Genomic DNA, 16,938 nt, shown 5'->3' with positions numbered 1-16,938 from the left:
AGAATGTCTTTCCTCAGATTAGGAGACCATAACTGTAGGCAATACTCCAGGTGTGGTCTCACCAAGACCCTGTACAGCTGCAGCAGGACCTTCACCAAAGTAGCAGCTGTGGCTCACAAAGGATGCTCACCATCAATTAGGGATGGGCAATAAATCCTGGCCTTGTTGGCAACACTCAGATCCCCAAATAATGTGAGAAAAACATTAACACTCAGCAGTTAGACTCTAAAAAGAATGTGGAACTTGGATGAGACAGTGCGGATAAGGCCGCCTGATTGTACTTGAACTTGGTCGAACAAAGTGCAAACTCTTAAGAGAGTAGACAAAGCGAACTGCAAATACATAGAAAATAGGTGCAGGAGGAGGCTATTCGGCCCTTCGAGCCAGCACCGCCATTCATGGCTGATCGTCCCCAATCAATAACCCGTGCCTGCCTTCTCCCCATATCCCTTGATTCCACTAGCCCCTAGAGCTCTATCTCTCTCTTAAATCCATCCAGTGACTTGGCCTCCACTGCCCTCTGTGGCAGGGAATTCCATAAATTCACACTGGAATGGTGGAATCTTACGCAGAACACAAAGTGCTGAAGCAACACAATGCGTCAGGCAGAATCTCTGGAGGACATGGATAGGCGACGTTTCAGGTGGGGACCCTTCTGTGGAATTCTTTATTGTTTTGAGCATGATTTAATGCATTGTAAGATCAATGCACATTAATAAATACATTAGTTATGCATTTGGAGATTTGCTCGGGATTTAAAAATATGTTATTGCACATGACCTTGTGTGCTCTTGTGTGCAAAGGGAATTTTATCATCTTCCATATAAATTCTGAAGTTCACATATAAGGCATAAATTGTTGCAATCTCGTGATTTTCTTTAGATACATTTAGAAGGATGAGGGGGTTTCTTATAGAAACATATAAAATTATAAAAGGACCGGACAAGCTAGATGCAGGAAAAATGTTCCCAATGTTGGACGAGTCCAGAACCAGGGGCCACAGCCTTAGAATAAAGGGGAGGTAATTTAAGACTGAGGTGAGAAAATCTTTTTCACTCAGAGAGTTGTGAATTTATGGAATTCCCTGCCACAGAGGGCAGTGGAGGCCAAATCACTGGATGGATTTAAGAGAGAGTTAGATAGAGCTCTAGGGGCTAGTGGAGTCAAGGGATATGGGGAGAAGGCAGGCATGGGTTATTGATATGATCACAATGAATGGCGGTGCTGGCTTGAAGGGCCGAATGGCCTCCTCCTGCACCTATTTTCTATGTTTCTACGTTACATTAAAGTTCTGATTTAAGTTCTTGTTGAACCCCGGTGCAGAAAGGCATCTGGATTTGACCCTGGGAGTGTAGTGGACACATCACTGAACTAGTAGCTGGAGCCACGGACCATTGGACTGCCGACAGGAGTTTCAATCCCACCAGTGAAGCTGGAGATTTAAATATCATTGAATCCATTTTGAAATCATGAAAGTAAAATTAGTGTCACGTACCCAGTACAAAACTACTGGATTGTTGTAAAAACCCATCTGATATTCTTTCGGGAAGGATATCTGCCACCTCATCTGGACACCCGTCCCTCTGGCTAAAGAGGTTCCTCCTCATCTCCATTCTAAAGGCGCGTCCTTTTATTCTGAGGCCGTGCCCTCTGGTCCTAGACTCTCCCACGAGTTGGGAGTGAGGTTCAGTTACGTAAATCAGCCCAATCTGTCTACCTCTTTGCCATTAAGGGAGCACTGCCCAGCTTGACTTGGCTTGGAGAAAACATTATGGCATGGTGGCCTACCGGTAGAGTTGCTGCCTCACAGCGCCAGAGACCCGGGTTCGATCCTAACTACGGGTGCTGTCTGTAGTATGTACGTTCTCGCTGTGACCGCTTGGGTATTCACCGGATACTCTGGTTGCCTCCCACATTCCAAAGAAGTCGGTTAATTTAGCTTTGGTAATTGTAAACTGTCCCAAGGGTGTGGGATGATGCTAGTGTACGGGGATCGCTGGTCGGCACGGACTCAGTGGGCAGAAGGGCCTGTGTCTGCGCTGTATCTCTAAACTACTATAGGGTCAAAGTGCCTGATTGTGAATGATTTTAGACCCCACCCCACCCTAATCGTCCTGCTAGTTTCACTGTTTCAATCGTCTCCTCCACAGCCAACAATGGACCATTGTGGGCTTGTTGGTCATCGGTGCCGGCTCTGATTTGTTCTGTACCGTTTCATACCTCTAGTTTCCCTCTCCCCCTGACTCTCAGTCTGAAGAAGGGTCTCAACCTAAAATGTCACCTGTTCCTGTTCTCCAGAGATGCTGCCTAACCTGCTGAGTTACTCCAGAATTTTGTGTCTATCATGAGAGATGGCACCCGCTTGCATTGCCATAGACAATAGGTGCAAGAGTAGGCCATTCGGCCCTTCGAGCCAGCACCGCCATTCAATGTGATCATGGCTGATCGTCCCCAATCAGTACCCCGTTCCTGCCTTCTCCCCATCTTCTGACTCCGCTTTCTTTAAGAGCCCTATCTAGAAAGTATCCGGAGAACCTGCCTCCACTGCCCTCTGAGGCAGAGAATTCCAGACTCACAACTCTCTGTGAGAAAAAGTGTTTCCTCACCTCCGTTCTAAAATCTTAAACTGTGGCCCCCTGCACAAATGATACTTAAGTTTGTGATATTTATAGATAACCCTGGCCATTTTTCTGCGGCTTTCTGTGGCGATTCAGGTCTGGAGCATGAATGAAACTCTTTTAGTTCCCGACCTAGACTGCGTCTTTCAGACTTCTGCAGAAAATGGTTAAATTGTTAAACACTAACACAGATCCGTAACATTCAGAGATCATGTAGTAAAATATAAATTAAACCGTTTAACAACATGGGTGAATAAACAAAGATAGACTATAAAATATTGGAGTAACTCAGTGGGTCAGGTAGCATCGCTGGAGAAAATGGATCGAGAACATTTCGGGTTGGGATCCTCCTTCAGCCTGAAGGGTCCCAACTTATTCATGTTCTCCAGAGATGCTGCCTGACCCACTAAGTTACTCCACCATTTATTGTGTCTATCTTTGGCCTAAACCTGCATTTGCAGTTCCTTTTTATTACATATTGGATAAACTAGCAATCCAAATATGGTTGTGCTTTTGGAGCCCAGTTGTGGCAAGATGGAGTTATATTAAATTGAAGTCAAATACTGATGAAAAGACACAAAGTGCTGGAGTAACTCAGCGGGTCAGCTAGCATCTTCGGAAAAACACATGGATAGTTGATGTTTTGGGACGGGATCCAGCTTACGAGGCAGGGTCACCTCTCCATATTCGCCAGGTATGCTGCCTGCCCCGCATTAAGTCCAGCTGTGTGTCTTTTTTTTTGTAAACCAGCATGTGCAGTTCCTTGTTTCTTCAAATACTGATGATTTGCAGCCATATTAATGCAAGCAGTTGAAATAAACCATGTACTCCTGTAAGGATGACACTCCTGGAACAACGTTCAGACGTTGAATACACAAGGTATGATTTTTGTGAACAACCACTCTGGAACAGTTGAGTGCACAGACAAGGAACACAGTGTTCAAAGCCGAGCTGTGCGGTACAACTTGTGTAGTGGCAAGTTTATATCCAGGATACTCGTTCACGATCCAACACGTCTTTTATTCCTTCCCCAAAGTTTATCCCCAAATCCATTTCCCAAACCATGTCTCCCCCATCCCACCTCTCCCACATTTGACATTCCCAATCCACCTGAATCTGGAGTCTCCAGCAATTGAAGGTTAATCACGGAAACGCGGATAGGGGACGTTTCGGGTCGGGGACCCTGGTTCGTAACAAGGATCCCGACCCAAAGCGTCACCTGTCCATGTTCTCCAGGGATGCTGCCTGACCTGCTGAGTTACTTTAGGACAAGCTAAATCCAGGGAGGAAAAGAATCCCTTTATGGCGCCAGAGACCCGGGTTTGATCCCGACTATGGGTTACTTCCAAATGATGGGACATGACTTTAAACCTTTATCACACAATTCTTCTATTCCCCATCTCTCTCTCTCTGACCATGTCTTAAGTATTGGTCGCCCATCCTGTCAACAACATGTCTTCCAAAGGCGGATGGACTCCATCTTATCTGATTGAGGGAAGAGGTTAAACCAAGGAGACGTTCTCCGATAACTTTACAGCTGCAAACTGGGAGTGGGTTCAAAGAAATGTTCTTGAATTATGAGGTTTTTTCCCAGCAAGGAAGACTGGATGATTAAATCTTAATTCCTGGAGACTCCTGGCGCATGCAGAAGATTGAACCTCTGATGGTTCGGAAGGAGAAACCATCAGAGAAAAACCTCACCCACAAAACTCCTTCCGCCCCTATCATGCCCTCTCCCTTTTCAGTCTGCAGTGAGTTCCATTCACTGCTCCATTCTATCAACGTATGACAGTCCCACCATCCCAGGGATTTTACCGAAGTCAATTAACCTACAAATCATAGACCAAGGCCAATGTCCGCAATGGGATGGACGTGAATGGGACAATGCTGCTGTTGGTGGTGGGTGGTGAGGGGGGAGACCCCCCACCGGTTGTGGACTCAGGACCGGCTGTAGGTGGCGTTGATCATGATGTTGGGCAGCGCGTTGCGTCTCTTGCGCCAGGAGCCCAGGTCCTGGGAGTAGCGTTTGATCAGCCGGAACCAGTGGCGGGTCCGCGGGCGGTCGGCGTCGCGGAAGACGAATGCCTCCTTGGGGATCTCCAGCAGCTCGAAGGTGTCCTCGCAGTCAGGGTCCGAGGACACCACGCAGTTGCCCAGGTGGATGGGCCGCCGGAACAGGGAGAACTTGCCGCCGCTCTTATCCCGCATCAGCACCAGCGCGGCGTCCCGCACCAACGCCGCCGCCTCCTCCGCTGCGGTGTCTCCAGCCGCGGGCTCCGGGTCGGGCCGGTGAGCCTTGTTGACCACCAGGAGGGCGTGGAGGTGGTGGAACTTGAGGGACCTGCTCCCTTTCTTGGCCCACTGGCCGTCGCTGGGCTGGGACGACTGCAGCGTGCCCTCCATGGCGAAGCGCGTCTCCTCCCGCGGCCAGCCCACCGCCCGCACCGCCACCTCCCTCATCTCCACCTCCGCGGCCGCCGCCTCCCGGTGCCGCCGGCTGCCGCGGCGCAGCGAGCGCAGGGGCCAGGGGGGCGCGCCCTCCTGCCGGCTCTTCATGTTGATGTGCCCCAGGTGCGACTCCACCCGGCTCTTGGCCTCCCGCAGGCCGCGGTGGTCCGGGTGGTACTCGGGCGTCGAGCTGCTGATCCGGCTCAGCAGCAGCGGGTACTTGGTGACTCGCTGCAGCGGCGCCATCAGGAACGAGCGCAGGTTCATGCGGCGGAGCGCCGTGTTGTCGTTCTGCGACACGTCCAGGAAGATCCTGAAACAATCCAAAAGGAATGCTCGGTTAAGGGATGCAACACAACACCAGTCCCTGTACCTCCTCCTCCCTCAACTCTGAACAGAGACACCAACAGTCCTTTCAGGTGAGGCAGAGGTTCACTTGCACCTCCTCCAACATCATCTACTATATCCGTTGTTCAAGATGTGGACTCTTATACAGTTGTACAGGGTATTGGTGAGACCACACCTGGAGTATTGCGTACAGTTTTGGTCTCCAAATCTGAGGTAAGACATTCTTGCCATAGAGGGAGTACAGAGAAGGTTCACCAGACTGATTCCTGGGATGGCAGGACTTTCATATGAAGAAAGACTGGATAGACTCGGCTTGTACTCGCTAGAATTTAGAAGATTGAGGGGGGATCTTCTAGAAACTTACAGAATTCTTAGGGGGTTGGACAGGCTAGTTGCAGGAAGATTGTTCCCGATGTTGGGGAAGTCCAGGACAAGGGGTCACAGTTTAAGGATAAGGGGGAAATCCTTTTGGACTGAGATGAGAAAAACATTTTTCACACAGAGAGTGGTGAGTCTCTGGAACTCTCTGCCACAAAGGTAGTTGAGGCCAGTTCATTGGCTATATTTAAGATGTGGCCCTTGTGGCTAAAGGGATCAGGGGGTATGGAGAGAAGGCAGGTACAGGATACTGAGTTGGATGATCAGCCATGATCATATTGAATGGCGGTGCAGGCTCGAAGGGCCGAATGGCCTACTCCTGCACCTATTTTCTATGTTTCTATGTTATACATCGGCGTGACCAAACGTAGAATGGGCGATCGTTTCGCTGAAAACCTTCGCTCAGTCCGCCTGGACCAACCTGAACTCCCGGTTGCTAAACACTTTAATTCTCCTTCCCATTCCCACAGACCTTTCCGTCCTCGGTCTCCTCCATTGTCAGAGTGAGGCTAAACGCAAATTGGAGAAACAGCCTCTTATATTTCACTTGGGCAGCTTACAGCCCAGTGGTATGAATATTGATTTCTCTAATTTCAAGTAACCCCGGCATTCCCTCTCTCTCCATCCCTCTCCCACACAATTCAACCAGCGTTTCGTTCTCACCTAGCAAACAGCTAACAATGGCCTGTTTCTTTTATCACTGTTACATTTTTTTCATATCTTTCAGGAATGAGGTTCTGATCGTGGATGATCAGCCATGATCACAGTGAATGGCGGTGCTGGCTAGAAGGGCGGAATGGCCTAATCCTGCACCTATTGTTATTTACTGTATCTCTCTACATCATCGTCTATGTCTCTCGTTTCCCTTTCCCGTGAGTTTCGGTCAGAAGAAGGGTCTCGACCCCAAACGTCACCAATTCCTTCTCTCCTGAGATGCTGCCTGTCCCGCTGAGTTACTCCAGCATTTTGTGTCTACCTTCTCGGTTAAGGGAGAAGGGTCAGCTGTTTGGAAGGGGAGAGGACGTGAATAGCTTTGATCCAGAGCCATTTCTTACTTTCTACCTATTGAATACGATAGGTGTTACTGTTAAATGAAAACCTACTCATGCAGGTGTAAGCCTGGGGATGTAAAGGCATCACATATTAGCTCAGAAGAACAGTTTAACAGAACCCTTTTTGGCTGATATTCCTGCTATCATAATTTATGTTGATAGCAGACACTTCGTAACAAAACTTTACACTATACCTCAGTACACATGACAATAAACGTAACTAGCTAATAATGACCAGCATCGGTAACTAATTGAAGGCACAAAGTGTAGGAGTAATAGACACAAAATGAGTTACTCCAGCATTTTGCGTCTATCTTCGGTGTAAACCAGCATCTGCAGTTCCTTCCTACTTGGGTCCCTGGCGCTGTGGGGTAGCAGCTTTAGACTTTAGAGATACTGTGCTGTAAACAGGCCCTTCGGACCACCGAATCCGCGCCGACCTGCGATGACCCCATACACTGGCACTATCCTACACACTAGGGACAATTTACAATTTCACCAAAGTCAATTAACCAACAAACTTGCACGCCTTTGGATTGTGGGAGGAAACCAGAGCACCCGGAGAAAACCCACACAGAGATCGTGCAAACTCCGTACAGACAGCATCCATAATCAGGATCAAACCCGGGTCTCTGGCGCTGTAAGGCTGCAACTCTACCGCCCCCTAGCTCTATCAACTGCTGCTCTTGCATTCACTCTAGGGGTACAACACCCACATTATTTCTTATACATCCATAGAGACTCTTGCTGTTTGTTTTGGTTTCTCACCAGTTTTCTCTCATAATTAATATGCTCCCTTCCTATTACATAGAAAATAGGTGCAGGAGGAGGCCATTCGGCCCTTCGAGCCTGCACCGCCATTCATTGTGATCATGGCTGATCACCCCCAATCAGTAACCCGTGCCTGCCTTCTCCCCATATACGTTGATTCCACTAGCCCACTAGAGCTCTATCTAACTCTCTTTTAAATCCACTCAGTGAATTGGCCTCTACTGCCTTGTGTGGCAGAGAATTCCACAAATTCCCAACTCTCTGGGTGAAAATGTTTTTTCTCATCTCAGTTTTAAATGGCCTCCCCTTTATTCTTAGACTATGGCCCCTTGTTCTGGACTCCCCCAACATTGGGAACATTTTTCCTGCATCTAGCTTATTATATAAGCATTTAGCCTTTTATAATTTTATTTGTTTCTATAAGATGCCCTCTCATCCTTCTAAATTCCAGTGAATACAAGCCCAGCCTTTCCAATCTTTCCTCATATGACAGTCCTGCCATCCTGGGAATTAACCTCGTGAACCTACGCAGCACTGCCTCAATAGCAAGGATGTCCTTCCTCAAATTAGGAGACCAAAACTGTACACAATACTCCACATGTGGTCTCACCAGGGCCCTGTACAACTGCAAAAGGACCTCTTGACTCTTATACTCAAATCCTCTCATCCCTAATGTGTGTAGGATAGTGCTAGTGTGCAGGAATCGTTTGTCAGCACGGACCCGGTGGGCTGAAGGGCCTTTAGCCTTCGAGGCTGCTTCTCTTAATTAATTAAAAAATTTTAAAAAACAGAAAATGCTGAAAACAACCAGCCTATCATGCAGCATCTGAGAAGGGTGAATCCTTGTCTCTCATGATCTACCATAACAAAAATATATCCATCAGTAAAAGAAAATATTTTAAAAAAATGCTGGAAAATTGAAAATGCCAAGAACATTCATCAGACAGGGGAGCATCTGAGGAAGGAGAAATACAGACATTATTTCAGGTGTAGGACTCTTACTTTGGTGAGGTTAATTCTGGAGTATGGTGTACAATTTTGGTCGCCAAATTCTAGGAAAGATGTCAACAAAATAGAGAGAGTACAGAGGAGATTTACTAGAATGTTGCCCAGGTTTCAGCAACTAAGTTACAGAGAAAGGTTTAACAAGTTAGGTCTTTATTCTTTGGAGCGCAGAAGGTTAAGGGGGGACTTGTTAGAGGTCTTTAAAATGATGAGAGGGATAGGTAGAGTTGACGTGGATAAGCTTTTTCCATTGAGAGTAGGGAAGATTCAAACAAGAGGACATGATTTGAGAATTAAGGGACAGAAGTTTAGGGGTAACATGAGGGGGAACTTCTTTACTCAGAGAGTGGTAGCTGTGTGGAATGAGCTTCCAGTTGAAGTGGTGGAGGCAGGTTCGATTTTATCATTTAAAAATAAATTGGATAGGTATATGGACGGGAAAGGAATGGAGGGTTATGGTCTGAGTGCAGGTAGATGGGACTAGGTGAGAGTAAGTGTTCGGCACGGACTAGAAGGGGCCGAGCTGATGGACCTGAAATGTTTATAATGTTTCTCTTATCAGATGCTGCCCGACCTGATGGGTATTCCTGGCAGTTTCTGTTTTCATTTCAGATTTGTAGCATGTGCAGATGTGTTTTTTTAATTCATTTTACAGATGGATATATATTTTGCGATGATAGGTGGCAAGGAACAAAAATTAACTTTCATACAAATTTGGATTGAGGTAAAAATCCACTTAAGCGGCTTCATTTAGTTTAGATTTACTGCATGGAAACAGTCCCTTTGGCCCACCGAGTCCGCGCCGATCATCGGTCACCCATTCACACTAGCTCTATGCTATCCCGCTTTCTCGTTTACAGCATGGAAACAGGTCTTTCATCCCACCGTGTTTAAGAAGGAACTGCAGATGCTGGAAAATCGAAGGTAGACAAAAATGCTGGAGAAACTCAGCGAGTGCAGCAGCATCTACGGAGCGAAGGAAATAGGCAACGTTTCGGACCGAAACGTTGCCTATTTCCTTCGCTCCATAGATGCTGCTGCACCCGCTGAGTTTCTCCAGCATTTTTGTCTACCTTTCATCCCACCAAGTCCACGCTGACCATCATTTACCATTCACACTATTTCTATATTCATACTATTTTCTCATCGACTCCCTAAACACAAGGGATAATTTTACAGAGGCTAATTAACCTCCAAACCTGTACGTCTTTGGGATGTGGAAGGAAACCGGAGCACCCGGAGGAAACCCACGCGGTCCCAGGGAGAACATGCAACCTCCACACACACAGACGGCAACCGAGGTCAGGATCAAACTTGCATTGTGAGGCAGCAGCTCTACTGCGCCACCTTTGTAAAGCGGGCTGAATTCCCAGCGTCTCATGCCTTCACCTCCAGAACAACGGGTCACAGTTTAAGGATAAGGGGGAAGTCTTTTAGGACCGAGATGAGAAAAACATTTTTCACACAGAGAGTGGTGAATCTGTGGAATTCTCTGCCACAGAAGGTAGTTGAGGCCAGTTCATTGGCTATATTTAAGAGGGAGTTAGATGTGGCTCTTGTGGCTAAAGGGATCAGGGGGTATGGAGAGAAGGCAGGTACTGGATAATGAGTTGGATGATCAACCATGATCATATTGAATGGCGGTGCAGGCTCGAAGGGCTGAGTGGCCTACTCCTGCACCTATTTTCTATGTTTCTATGTTAAGTTGCCCAAGTGTAAAGAGCGGTGGGTATGGTTTACCTGAGAAGCTCCTTTTCCTTCTCCAGAGAGTTGAGTAGGTTGATGGAGGAAGACTGGTGGATGCAGTAGGTCTGAAAGGCTGGCAGCATGTTGACGAATTCCAGGAACATCTCACCAATGCACACGGTCAAAAAGTCCTCATCATTCTGGCAACGCGTTGGAAAGAAAGAAAGGATTGGGAAACAACAAAAGTTATACGTAGAGCATGGAACAGTACAGCACCAGCCCTTCCGCCCACAATGTCAGGACCAAACATGATTCCAAATTAAACTAATCACTTCTGCCCGCACGTGATCCATATCACTCTATTCTCTGCACATCTATAAGACATAGCAGCATTATTAGGCCATTCGGCCCATCAAATCTACTCTGCCATTCAATAGTGGCTGATCTATATTTCCCTCTCAACCCTATTCTCCTGCCTTCTCCTTATAATTTTCGACACACTTAATAATCAAGAACATGTCAATCTCCACTTTAAAAATACTCTGTGACTTGGCCTCCACAGCCGTCTGTGGCAATGAATTCCACAGATTCACTACCCTCTGGCTAAATAAATTCCTCCTCGTCTCCTTTCTAAAGTACATCATGTACCTATCTAAAGGCCTCTCAATACCCACTATCATATCTGACAATAGACAATAGGTGCAGGAGTAGGCCATTTGGCCCTTCGAGCCAGCACTGCCATTCAATGTGATCATGGCTGATCATCCCCAATCAGCTTCTGCTTCTGCCATGCGGCAGTGTATCAAAGGCACCCACCACTCTCTTTAAAAAAAAACCACCTCCTTTAAACGTTTTCCTTTTGCCTTAAAGCTACGCTCTCTCGTACTTGAAATTTTCCCTCTGAGTTAGGATAACTTGAAGGCAGTACAATGGAAATTCACCAGGCTAGTTCCAAGGTGGAGTGAATTCCTTGAGAGCCAAGAGTGATTAGATAGTTTGGGCCTGAAATCCTTATAGTTTGGAAGAATGAGGAGGGGGGGGTGTGGGGGTGACCATATTCAATCATGTATGATCACAAGGCAGTTTGACAGGATAAATATGGAGAATATTATCACTAGTGGGAGAATCTCAAACAATGTAACATGGTTACAAGAAGCTGGTCATTTAAAACTGAGGTAAAACCGACGGCACAGCTGATAGAGCTGTTGCCTCACAGTGCCAGACACACGGGTTTGATTCTAACCTTGGGAGTTGTGAGTGTGGATTTTTTAGTTAGTTTAGTTTATTATTGTCATATGTACCAAACTACAGTGTAAAACTTTTTTGTTGGGTGATATCCAGTCAGTGAAAAGACTATGATTACAATTGAGCCATCCACAGTGTACAGATACAGAATAAAGGGTATAGCGTGGAAGATAAAGTCCGGTAAAGTCCAATTAAAGATAGTTTGAAGTTCTCTCATGAGGGGGCAGATTATTATCTCAATTGGGTTAGGTTAGGGGGAGGTGCAGCGAGACCTGGGTGTCCTGTACACCGGTCATTGAAAGTTGGCTTACAGGTACAGCAGGCAGTGAAGAAAGCTAATGGAATGTTGGCCTTCATAACAAGAGGATTTCAGTATAGGAGTAGAGAGGTTCTTCTGCAGTTGTATAGGGCTCTGGTGAGACCACATCTGGAGTATTGTGTACAGTTTTGGTCTCCTAATTTGAGGAAGGACATCCTTGTGATTGAGGCAGTGCAGCGTAGATTCACGAGATTGATCCCTGGGATGGCGGGACTGTCATATGAGGAAAGATTAAAAAGACTAGGCTTGTATTCACTGGAGTTTAGAAGGATGAGGGGGATCTTATAGAAACATATAAAATTATAAAAGGACTGGACAAGCTAGATGCAGGAAAAGTGTTCCCAATGTTGGGCGAGTCCAGAACCAGGGGGCCACAGTCTTAGAATAAAGGGGAGGTCATTTAAGACTGAGGTGAGAAAAAACCTTTTCACCCAGAGAGTTGTAAATTTATGGAATTCCCTGCCACAGAGGGCAGTGGAGGCCAAGTCACTGGATGGATTTAAGAGAGAGTTAGATAGAGCTCTAGGGGCTAGTGGAGTCAAGAGATATGGGGAGAATGCAGGCACGGGTTATTGATAGGGGACGATCAGCTATGATCACAATGAATAGAGGTGCTGGCTCGAAGGGCCGAATGGCCTCCTGCTGCACCTATTTTCTATGTTTCAATGTAGATGACTGCAATCTAGCTGGTGGTAGGATGATTCAGTTGCCTGATAACAGCTGGGAAGAAACTGTCCATGAATCTGGAGGTGTGCGTTTTCAAACATCTGTACCTCCTGGGAGAGGAGAGAAGAGCGAGATGACCGGGGTGAGACTGGTCCTTGATTATACTGGTGACCTTGCTGAGGCAGCGTGGCGTGGATGGAGTCAATAGAAGGGAGGTTGTTTGCGTGATGGCCAATTAACCTACTAACTTGCATGCCTTTGGTACCCAGTCTGTTACTCTGTCAGGAATCTAATTAGTTCAATAAAAGAGAGCAAGAGAATTGTCGAGAGAGGGAGAGCAGGGGAAGAAGCTGCTATTGACGGGGGAGAGGGAGACATAGTTTTCAGCATTGTAGTCCAACTATTCATATAATATAACCATATAACAATTACAGCATGGAAACAGGCCATCTCGGCCCTTCTAGTCCGTGCCGAACACTTACTCTCACCTAGTCCCATCTCCCTGCACTCAGACCATAACCCTCCATTCCTTTCCCGTCCATATACCTATCCAATTTATTTTTAAATGATAAAATCGAACCTGCCTCCACCACTTCCACTGGAAGCTCATTCCACACAGCTACCACTCTCTGAGTAAAGAAGTTCCCCCTCATGTTACCCCTAAACTTTTGTCCCTTAATTCTCAAATCATGTCCTCTTGTTTGAATCTTCCCTACTCTCAATGGAAAAAGCTTATCCACGTCAACTCTGTCTATCCCTCTCAGAATTTAAAAGACCTCTATCAAGTCCCCCCCTTAACCTTCTGCGCTCCCAAGAATAAAGACCTAACTTGTTCAACCTTTCTCTGTAACTTAGGTGCTGAAACCCAGGCAACATTCTAGTAAATCTCCTCTGTACTCTCTCTATTTTGTTGACATCTTTCCTATAATTTGGCGACCAAAATTGTACACCAAAATTGTACACCATATTCCAGAATTGGCCTCACCAATTGGCCTCACAATTTTAACATTACATCCCAACTTCTATATTCAAGAGACAAAGTCCAATGATTGATTAAGGGCGGCCCCACAGTGGCGCAACGGTAGAGTTGCTGCCTTACAGACCTGGGTTCGGTCCTGACTACTGGTGCTGTCTGTACGGAGTTTGTACGTTTTCCCCATGACCCTGTAGGTTTCCTCTGTGTGCCCTGGTTTCCACCCACATCCCAAAGATGTACAGGTTTGTACGTTCACAAGTCATAGGAGCAGAATTATGCCATTCAGCCCATTGAGTCTACTCCGCCATTCGATCATGACTGACCTATGTCACAAGGTCATGTGACATAGGATCATAAGGTCTTAGGATCAGAGATAGGCCATTCGGCCCATCAAGTCTACTCCGCTATTCAGTCATATCCGATATATATGTCCCTCGCAACTCCAATCTCCTGCCTTCTCTCCGTAACCTTTGACACCCTTACTAGTCAAGAACTATTCCCTGCATTAAATATACCCAATGACTTGGCCTTCAGAGCACGTGAATTGGCTTTGGTAAAAATTGTAAATTGTCCCTAGTGTGTAGGGTAGTGCTAGTGTATGGGATGACCGCTGGTCGGTGCAGACTCAGTGAGACGAAGGGCCTGCTTCCGCGCTGTATGTGTAAAGTGTAAAGTCTGAAGCCTGCTGTGGGGCAGAGGTGAATGAGTCTTTGGCCCTCTGCTCACCTGATCAAATGCCTGCTCCGTGGAATCCTGCAGCCTCTCCAGGAACTTCTCGTTGACCTCGATGAGCTGGTGGATGTTGCTGAAGATCACGGCCAGCTGCTCTGGAGTGAGGAGCCCGGCCGCCTGCATGGGCAGCTGGAACTCCTCCCTGATGATGCGCAGGTCTTCTCCGTAGCTGGACTCGGTGTTGACGAACTCCAGGATGGCCTCCTTGCGCTCCCTCCTGCGCTTAGCGCACCGGCCGCACAGGCTCTCCCGCCGCCTGCCCGCCGCCGCCACCGGCCCGGCCTCCGTGGTGTCCCTCTCGCCGCAGTCCACGCACGGCTGGTGCGTCACCCAGGCCTGCACGGAGCGCGCCGTCTCCTCCACCCGGCTCCGCCACTTCTTGGCCGTGCCCGGCCCAATGCCGCTGTCCGCCCTCTCCACTTCGCCCGGCCGGCTCTTCCGCCCCCTGTCCTCTCCCCCTTCCTCCTCTTCCTCCTCCTCCCTCTCCTCGTTGCGGTCGTTCAGTCCCACCACCCCACTGTCGGTGCTCAGGTTACTCCAGCGGTGCTTGGGCCGGTGGGAGGAACCAGGGTGAAGGCGGGCGCCCCGGGGTTCAGAGGTGGGCGAGGCATCCCCTACCCTGCTGGCCGAGTTCAACAGCGGACCTGCGCAGAAGGTCAAAAGTCATTAGGTCATAAATGAGGCCATTTGACCCATCAAGTCTACTCCGCCATTCAATCATGGCTGATCTATCTCTCCATCCTAACCCCATTCTCCTGCCTTCTCCCCATAACCACTGACACCCGTACTAATCAAGAATCTATCTGTCTCTGCTTTAAAAACATCCACTGACTTGTGGCCTCCACAGCCGTCTGTGGCAAAGAATTCCACAGATCCACCACACCCTGACTAAAGACATATCTTCTCATCTACTTCCTAATATTCTTTAATTCTGAGGCTATGACCTCTAGTCCTAGACTCTCCCACTAGATGGAAACATCCTCTCCACATCCACTCTATCCAAGCCTTTCACTATGCAGTAAGTTTCAATGAGGTATACCTTTGATGTAAACCAGCATCTGCAGTTCTTTGTTTCTTAAACAAAAAACCTAATTTACAATTAGCAGGTTTAATTTTTGCTTTCTTTATTCCCTACATGGGACCTAACACGGGTTGTAATTTTTTTGTCTCTTATGGGTGTCTTTTGACTCTTGTCTCGGTGGAACAGCAATGGCAGGAATTTCTGGGAATAATCAGTACACACATGACTGTGGAAAGGTTCAGCTCCAACTCTATAATCAAGTTTGCTGATGACACTGTGGTGGTGGGCCTGATCTCCGATAACGATGAGAAGACTTACCGGGAGGAGGTGGCTGATCTAGCACTCTGGTGTCAGAACAACAGCCTCCTCGTGAATGTCAAAAAAACAAAGGAGCTGATCGTGGACTTTAGGTGGGCACAACATCCAACGACGTACACACCACTGAAGATAAATGGGGATACTGTGGATAGGGTGAGCTGCTTTAAATACCTGGGAGTCCACATCTCAGAGGATCTGACATGGACATCACACGCTGCCGCACTGGTGAGTAAGGCAAGGCAGCGCCTTTACCACCTCAGGCAATTGAGGACATTCAGAGTGTCTCCGAGGATCTTCCAGTGCTTCTACTCAACGGGTGTGGGAAGCATCTTGTCTGGAAAGATCACAATTTGGTTTGGGAACTGCTCTGCCCAGGACAAGAAGGCTCTGCAGAGAGTAGTGCGTTCGGCTGAACGCACTATGGTAACTTCACTCGCCCCCCTGCAGGAACTGTATATCAGAAGGTGCAAATCCAGAGCCAACAAGATCATGGGGGACCCCTTCCACCCCAGCAACGGACTGTTCCAGCTGCTACGGTCAGGCAAACGCCTCCGTTGCAATGCTGTGAAAACAGAGAGGATGAGAAGGAGATTCTTCCCAGAGGCCATCAGGACTGTAAACTCCTATCTCACCAGGGACTAACTTCACTGTACCAATTTACTGTTGTCTGGTGTCTTTTTAAATTGCTGTTTCTTCTTTTTGTTTTCTCCCACAAATATGTAATTCTAATTCTGTTCCATTCTGTTTGGTAGTTTTTTTGGACAATCAGCAAGCATTGCCACTTTTCATTTCACTGTACATCTCGTAGGCGTATGTGACGAATAAACTTGACTTGATGTTTCGGGTTGGGACATGAAGAGCGAGTCTGAAGAAGGGATCCGACCCAAATCGTCACCCATCCTTTTCCCCCCAAAGATGCTGCCTGACCTGTTGAGTTACTCCAGCACGTGGTGTCGTTATTCACTTTATTCCCTTTATCATGTATCTGTACACTGTGGAGGGCTCGCTTGTAATCATGTATTGTCTTTCGGCTATCTGGTTAGCACGCAACAAAAGCTTTTCACTGTACCTCAGTACATGTGTCAATATACCAAACTAAATAACTAAACTGCTGAGTTTCCTCCTAAGTTTTTTTTTGCTTTAGGTTCCAGCATCTACAGTCTCTTGTGCTCCATTACTGCTCACTGGCCATTGTTGCCTGCCATCATTTTGGCTCAGCTTTTCTCCTTTTTTCTTAGTGCCAAGACAAAGAAGCTTAACTTAAATGTAAGCATTGCATTAGAGCAGTGCTTCTTAAACTATTTCAGTGTCATTCACCCTTGAGTCTTTATCACTAAATTTCATTCACCCTCGAC

At 47.2% G+C, this 16,938-nt stretch overlaps 1 protein-coding gene across 2 annotated transcripts in view; it reads right to left on the bottom strand.

Annotated features, from left to right (window-relative positions):
* Positions 1 to 4,208: 4,208 nt before the first annotated feature.
* The window catches only part of LOC116975593, a 101,376-nt gene continuing 88,646 nt past the window's right edge, over positions 4,209 to 16,938 (bottom strand). Inside the window, exons 6-9 of one of the 2 annotated variants that reach the window (XR_004412670.1) lie at positions 14,239 to 14,888; positions 10,361 to 10,506; positions 4,497 to 5,379; positions 4,209 to 4,375 (exon numbers count right to left, since the gene is read on the bottom strand). Coding sequence is in view for 1 of the 2 variants with exons in the window: in XM_033024895.1 (XP_032880786.1) it covers positions 4,557 to 5,379; positions 10,361 to 10,506; positions 14,239 to 14,888 (1,619 nt within the window). In the remaining variant the exon portion in view is untranslated. Of the gene's footprint in view, positions 5,380 to 10,360; positions 10,507 to 14,238; positions 14,889 to 16,938 lie in introns of both variants that reach the window. The other variant, XM_033024895.1, reaches the window with a different exon arrangement.

The sequence above is a fragment of the Amblyraja radiata genome, chromosome 7 (assembly GCF_010909765.2).
Source record: "Amblyraja radiata isolate CabotCenter1 chromosome 7, sAmbRad1.1.pri, whole genome shotgun sequence".
Classification (NCBI taxonomy): Eukaryota; Metazoa; Chordata; class Chondrichthyes; order Rajiformes; family Rajidae; genus Amblyraja; species Amblyraja radiata.
This window is presented reverse-complemented; position numbering and strand designations above follow the sequence as displayed.